The 7,500-nt window shown below is 39.0% G+C and overlaps 1 protein-coding gene across 1 annotated transcript in view; it reads right to left on the bottom strand.

Moving 5' to 3' along the window:
* Window positions 1–7,500, bottom strand: part of col7a1 (collagen, type VII, alpha 1) — a 122,422-nt gene that overhangs the window by 48,458 nt on the left and 66,464 nt on the right. The window contains exons 66-72 of the mRNA XM_072452705.1: window positions 5,346–5,450; window positions 4,955–5,020; window positions 3,843–3,878; window positions 2,989–3,024; window positions 2,861–2,908; window positions 2,745–2,780; window positions 1,387–1,512 (exon numbers count right to left, since the gene is read on the bottom strand). Of these exons, the coding sequence (XP_072308806.1) occupies window positions 1,387–1,512; window positions 2,745–2,780; window positions 2,861–2,908; window positions 2,989–3,024; window positions 3,843–3,878; window positions 4,955–5,020; window positions 5,346–5,450 (453 nt within the window). The remainder of the gene's footprint in view (window positions 1–1,386; window positions 1,513–2,744; window positions 2,781–2,860; window positions 2,909–2,988; window positions 3,025–3,842; window positions 3,879–4,954; window positions 5,021–5,345; window positions 5,451–7,500) is intronic.

Here is a 7,500-nt window from a genome sequence, read left to right as displayed (position 1 = left end):
AAACAGAAACTCTGATTATTGCCCCTGATGATGTCATTCCAGGGATAAACCAGTGCTTGGGTGTTTTAGGCCAGACTGTAAAACCAAGTCTTAGAAACTTGGGTGTTGTCTTTGACAAAGACATGTCTTTAGAGCACCACTCCAAGCTGTTGACGAGGAACTGTTTCTTTCAGTTGAGGAAAATCTCTAAGCTCAGGAAAATGGTGTCTCAAAATGACCTGGAAGTTATAATTCATGCATTTGTGTCTTCACGTTTAGACTATTGTAACAGTTTGTTTTCCTGTCTTAACAAGAAGGAACTCTCTCGTCTGCAGCTGGTCCAGAACTCTGCAGCGAGGATCTTGACCCGCACAAATAGAAGGGCCCACATTTCACCCATTCTAAAAGCCCTTCACTGGCTGCCGGTCTCCTACCGGATACAGTTTCAGATCGTACATCAGCGATCTGATTAAACCATACGCTCCCTCTCGCTCACTAAGGTCCTTGGACCAGAAACTGTTGTTGGTTCCTCGCACCCGTTTTCGGACCAGAGGAGACAGATCCTTCCAGACTGTTGCCCCCAGACTCTGGAACGATCTTCCGTTCTCCCTACGGTCACTGGACTCAGTTACTGCTTTTAAGGGTCAGCTTAAAACCTTTTTATTTAGTCAAGCCTTTTAAATGCACTTGTTTTACAGACTGATTTTACTGTATATTGTTGTATATGTAATGTTCACTGTAAGTTTTTTGTTGTTGTGTTTTTATTGTTTTATTCTGTGTTTTGTGAAGCACTTTGTGACCTCTGTCTGTGAAAGGTGCTATATAAATAAAATTTACTTACTTACTTACGTCACGGGGTGGGCGGGGGACACACGCTCTCACTGAGACTACGTCACAGGGTGGGCGGGGGACACACGCTCTCACTGAGACTACGTCACGGGTTGGGCGGGAGAGGCAGATTGCTCTTGCCAGGGTTTGTGAGCGGGGTCCAAGATATGGGTGATATTTCATAACTATTATGTTATGGGTGTTGCACAACAGTTATCATGATCAAATATACCCTTAGGATGGACTGCGAAACGGGAAAAATTGCATGATATGGGATCTTTAAAGTAATCAACATTTCTGTGCATGCAATACGCTACTCTTCCACTGGGGGTGTGAGCATGACTGCCCTCTGCAGGTGCACTGTGCATGGAGTGAAGGGATTTAAATAACTGGATTAACACTTATTGATTTTGAGCTCTGGAGAGGGAGAGAGACTAAACATGCAGAATATCCCCGACATGGGGGATTGAAAAGCCCCTTTTTGAGCATTTAAGTTTACAGAAAAGGCCATATTATCTTTCAACACAAATAGGATTACACTGCCCTAAAGGCCTTTCAGTCGCAGCTTGCGTCTCTTACATCTTCCCCGGCCGGCCCCCTTGATCCGGACTCTCCTCTGTCGCCCTTGTCTCCTTTCTGAGGTTTGACTTCAGGACGAGAGGCCTGGACATCCTTCTTGTCCACCACCACCTTCAGATCGGACACCTTAAAATGGAAAGCATTTGACAGAATTGAAATAGTTTATAAAAGAATATATACTACAAAATAATACTTTAATAAGAAACTGATTTATACAATGTGAAAAAGATGTGCTCACCTTAAAGATATGCATAGAAATTATCAAACAAAATTCTAAATAAATTACATGTTTTATTTTTCCCAATTTTTTTTGTAAAGGGATTAAAAGGATTTGTTTATTAAACCATGTTTTAACTGGTCTCCCTCATCATTAGTTTATTCATATTTCAGTAAACCTGTGTTGTATATAAATTCAGATTCCGGGTCCTACGAGTAGGGTTTGTCTTCTCTTTCTTCACCACAACAACTTTAGCATTAAAAACATTTAAATGACAATCTGCTGCTTGTTACGGTGAAATGCCACTATGAAGAGGCGGGGCTTATCACTTCTGCAGTTATGAACAATCATATCAATCAGTCAATGGATCTTATGAAATTCTTTTGGATCAATAATGGATCGATTTTACACTTGTTATTTTATTGTAATTTTCCCTTTCCTGGATTAATAAAGTTGTTTATTTTATGTCTTACATACACAGTTTTGCTTTCTGTTTAAGTCTTTCTACTGGCTCCCACAACATTGGTATTATTAATTGTTGGTCGGCAAAAAGATACTTTATGCACAAAGAAGATTAAAACTACTTGCAATTAGCTAAATTATACTTGACGCACATTCTATTGTATAAATCCCACAAAAGGCCAATATTCTGTAATAGTTGAATGGACTAAGATTAGAGGTGAGCACATTGGCATTCACAGTTTGCTAATGGTCTTTGTGAATAAAGTGTAGAGCCGGTAAGTACACAGTGTTTTAACTTTAGAACATAATAACTGCACAAAATTACCAATGCAGTTTAGAAGAACTATGTAGCGTTTTGATGCCGATTCTTACTGTGAAGCAAACCCACTCACAGTAAGAATACATGTTCTTCAAGGTATTTTTGAGCAATAGAAACACCCGTAATTAAATAAATCAGGGCTCTAGACCTTTTTCCCTGAGGGCCTCATTTTAAAAAATATACGGCATTTGATGTAGTTCTGATGAACCTCCACAGCTTCAATACGGGTTGAAACATTAATATTAGGTCTGCATCACATCAAAATGGTCATCATTTACTTTATGAGAACCAAAGGAAGAATACTGCCTGATTAAAGACAAAATAAAGTGATATACTGAATTGTCACTGCACATTACATACCAGGATCCCAAAGCCTGCCAGAGCTTTCTGTAAATCCTGTTGGAAGAAACATCAAACGTGCAGAAATGAATATGCAAATCAGACTCTGTAGTTTATGTGAAATAGTGACGTCATACCACTGCAGTCCCTGGTTTGCCTGGCGCTCCGTCCTCTCCCGGGTCTCCCTGTCCATCAAAACATGTCAATCTGTCAGAACTCAAATCAGAGCTGTCGACCTCATGTAAATGCACAGGATTCGACTTACAGCGTCACCTTTGGGGCCGGAGGGGCCTCTCTCTCCCTGGAACAAACACACGTGTGAAAATACAGAGCCAACACTCCATTCTACAGCTAGGATAACATCTTGGTTTTTGTGGCTGTATTTTGTTTTACTAAGATTGTGATGTATTGTATTTACTTTGCATTTTAAGCCTGTTTATTTTGTCTCTTGGGCCAAATAGACACAAATATACTTTTCCGTAGTCTTATTCTGCTGCTGCCTTTGCAATATTCCCGGTGTGGGATGAATACAGGGTTTTTTCCCGTAACAACAATGACAAAAAGTAATACAAACATTTTTTAAATGTGGCATCTCAGGTTAACTTTTAACATGGGATTGGGGTTAAGTAACTGATTAAATCTGAGCAAACAGAGACAACATTGTGGTATGCCACAAAAACAGCATTAGAATAAACTGTAAGTCTTATTTACAGCCTGTTACTAACCTTGACAATCCATATCATAATTGGTAGTTTCATCAATCATGAATATGGATTATTTATCAAGATGACTGTGAAGAGCCAAACTTCTATACATAGAATCACTCATCCAGAAAGGAAAGTCTGATTGAGTTAACTCTTATTCCAACCTTTGCATAAAAGCTTCAATACAAATTTAGATGGAATACAAACAAACTGAATAAATGTACAAAGTTGATCACCAATCGTAGAAACATAGCATATCTTGTCATAATTAGAGTTTCTGTTGATTAACTATGATGAAGTGACCCATCTCTCCATGAAGGTGGATGGGTCTGAACATCCAGTCTACAGAGGGATGGACCAGTTTCCTGATCTCTTAAAGCCAAGCTGGATCAATGAAGAGAAAAGGCGGACTCACGCGCTGCCCCGCTGCTCCTGGGATCCCTGGAACCCCCTGAAGGACAGAGCAAGGACAGTGATAAAACGTGAGCGATAACCGTGAGGGGAGGGGCCCAGCGGGGCGACCCGGGAGAGGCAGATAAAACACATGTCACTGCTGATGCACACGAGCTGCTCCGAGATAACAGATACAACACTCTATATACTCCACATCTGTATTATACACAGGGAAACTAGATAGCAGTTTGTGACAGCGGAACAAATTGTATTTTTGTAATGCTTAAATGAACGTGAAGGTGACACTGGGAAATACTTATCAGATACTATAGAGATAAAGAGCTTGGATTCTTCTCCTCGTCAGATGGAAGATGTTCTGCTCTGTGACATGAGCATACTGTGAGTCTGAGAAGCGCTTTACATCACTGCACTGTAGTAGTCGAGTAAATGGATGGAAATAGAGGGGTAATGTTATGTTTATTACACATGGAAACAGTAATCAACGTAATTCTTGTTTGTATGTATTTATACTTTGGTTCGGGACAGTGACTTTAAGAGCTTTTAACCATATTGTAATTGTTTTCCCTTCTCTTTTATCCTCTTCTTATATATTCTTGCCTGTTTGATTCATCTTTGTTCTACTGTAATCAAGATGCCATTGCTCTGAAAATTCCTGTTTTCCCCTATCCCCCCAAGTATGCCCACTACTCTGACATTTACTTAATAGATGTAGGATTAGGCAGGATTATGCACAGTTGATGTTTACAGTTTTTCACCAGAAGACGTGTACTTTTAATTACGTCGTTTCAAATCAACATTGCAATACAATAGATTATAACTATAGCAGACAAAAGCATAATATGTCCTCTTTAAAGAACATACAAGCGACAGATAATAAAGAACGACCCATAAGGAGGAGAGCATGTAAACAAGGGCGGGGCAGTTTCAGAGTAAGGGACAGGACGTAGCTAGCTCAGTGCAGTAGAAATGTTAGTGTCTCAGGCCAGTACCATCAGATTGAAAATGACTTCTGGATGAGACCTTTTCCAGCTTAGTATTCAAGAGTATTCTATTGAAGGTATAAGTACAACTATAGTGTGAATAACCAGGGTTATGAGAGGATGAGTCACTTACTGGTGTTCCTGGGGGCCCCTGTGGACCTGGGATGGGCGCAGCTTCCAGTCCTTTCACATAGACAACCTTAGACAGAGAGACAGAGGGTTAGACACAAAAGCACTGGTATCATCCTTATGCACAATAACGTGGATGGTTCTGTTATGAAAGTGTTATGCACTTATGATGCCGCTGTGGCCTTGTTACTCAGGGGCAGAAATGTAAAGTGCAGGTATTAATGCAGACAAGTTAAAGTGAAATATCTAAAACATTATAACCAAATTGCTGTGACTGCTCTCATTTAAAATACCTGATTTATTACAAATATAGTGGTTTTGTACCTCGATTTGGCACTTAACACACTATTGTGGTCTCCAAGTTTGAAAACAAAGGCAGTTTTCTTCAGTTGTACCTGTCCAGGAGGACCCACAGCTCCAGGGAGTCCTGCTGGTCCTGGAGGTCCTGCAGGGCCCGAGGCTCCGGCCAGGCCTCTGTCTCCTTTCAGTCCATCTCGGCCCTGGACACGATAGACACAGATCAATCCACACTACACCAGATTTACTGCAACAGAGAATACTAGAAATATGCTAGGTAAACTTGAGTTTCATTTGATTAGTACATTACTTCAGTTGCAGTTTTTGTTATTCCACGGTCTACACGCATCAGGTTCAACAGCTTGACAGATTTTTTTTTTTTTAAACGTGTCCCCTGTGCTTAGTAATATCATTAACTCACAAAAACATATTAGAATAATTACTTTAATCACTGCACATTCCTAGTTTGTGAATTTTGTTGACCATAGTAAGCACCTTGTGTACAACACACTTAACCTGCTATTGATGTTCATTTATTATTTTCATTTAATAAGGGACAGTGCACATGAATGAACATGTGTTAATTGAACATGTAAAATGTTCCAGAGTTAGTCGTGCAGTCTCATTTTCATCTGTGGTCCCATTGGCAGGTTGATGGAGACAGAAAACAGGACATGTAACACGTTTATATGCTGTTCAGACCCACTCATCATTGCATAAAATATTGCAGCCTCATATGTTTGCTCTACTTTCCAGTGTTGTGTTGGATTACAGTTTATTTGAATTGGTTATTTATCTTGTTTTTTTATTGCATGTTTCTATTCTCCTAAAGTTATTTGAACTATTTGTTGTAACATGGGAATTTTCTATTGTGGGAGAAATAAGGGTTCTTTTAATCCTAAATCTTGTTCACTGACAATGGCAATGAAGCTTTTTTATGATTCTGGTTTCAGTTATTTTTAATAGTTGCTCCACTGCTTTAAGTCTTCCCACAAATTACCACTGTATATTTGCCTCAACTGACATCAATGTGAACAAAAAAATAAACACTAAAAACGTTTTTGATCAAATGTATAAATAGTAGTCAGTAAATATTAACATATACATTATAGGCTATAAACATAGACTTAATGTGATGTATTCTCAAGCAAAACAACATAATTAAAGGACATGTAAAATAGAATCAGACCAAAACAGATGGAGGGAGTGAAACAAGATTTTTCTAATTGGTTGTCAATGCCAAACCCTGATTAAACTATCTAACACTAATAAATCTAAATAGATTTGTGGCTGCTGCTGCATAAAGCGACCTCCTCCTGCACTGTGGGCTGTGCAGAATGTGCACAGTGCAGATGAAAGCAGGTGGTGACTCCTCCTCACCGATAATTAATATGAATTTCCACATGAAAACAGCTCGGTGACATTTGGTGCTCCTCTGGATTCCTCTCAGAAGTGCCTCTGCCTTTAAAGTCTAAGCTGCCTCATTAGTACCTCCTGAATTTATATGGCGTCTTGTTGCGGAGGCTATTGATCCGCGGTGAATGAGTGTATTGCCAATGCTCCAGCTGAAAGGAAATGCCAGAGGTGTGTAGCAACGCGGCTAGAGTCACTCGTGAATCGCATTATCGCACCATATACTTTTATTTGTACTATTATAACATGATTTAAAATGTGGAAAGAAAGAGCCCAATTTAAGTAAAAGCTACCAACCACCCACTTTTGAAAATAAAAGCTTTATGTTTTGTCTTCTTTCTTGTGCTTTTTTCAGGATATATGAGGATCAGGATATTTTACATAATTTGATGACAATATTAATGAGAACAGAAATTAAATGTTAGCTCTGAACAGTCGGTAGTATTTCTGTTGAATTTTAGATGAGTAATTCTATTTTGAATTAACAATTATTTCGAATCGAGTACAGTTTGAACCCATCCCTGATTCTCTGTGTCTTTATAACACAACTTAAGAATTACATTTCACATTTGTTTTAGTCGAGAAAATGATTGGTTGGTTCCTTTTCTGCAGCAAAGACCGAAAACATTCACAGCAAGAGCAAAAAGCCACAAAAACACTACAATTACCACACACTCAGGTTCACAGTGTAGCCTTTAGGTAAAGAGCTGTTTGTCCTCACACAACAGTTAGCTACTGAATAGGCAAATAATATAGTAACACATTTGTACTACTAACCTTTGATTTGGTAATAATTTGAAGTAATAAAACTCTGAGTATATTTCAGGCACCTACTGTATC

The sequence above is a fragment of the Eucyclogobius newberryi genome, unplaced genomic scaffold (genome assembly GCF_026437365.1).
Source record: "Eucyclogobius newberryi isolate DKJ021-1_F unplaced genomic scaffold, fEucNew1.0.hap1 SCAF_19, whole genome shotgun sequence".
Classification (NCBI taxonomy): Eukaryota; Metazoa; Chordata; class Actinopteri; order Gobiiformes; family Gobiidae; genus Eucyclogobius; species Eucyclogobius newberryi.
The sequence above is the reverse complement of the archived record's forward strand: the minus strand, read 5'-3'. Positions and strand labels throughout refer to the sequence as shown.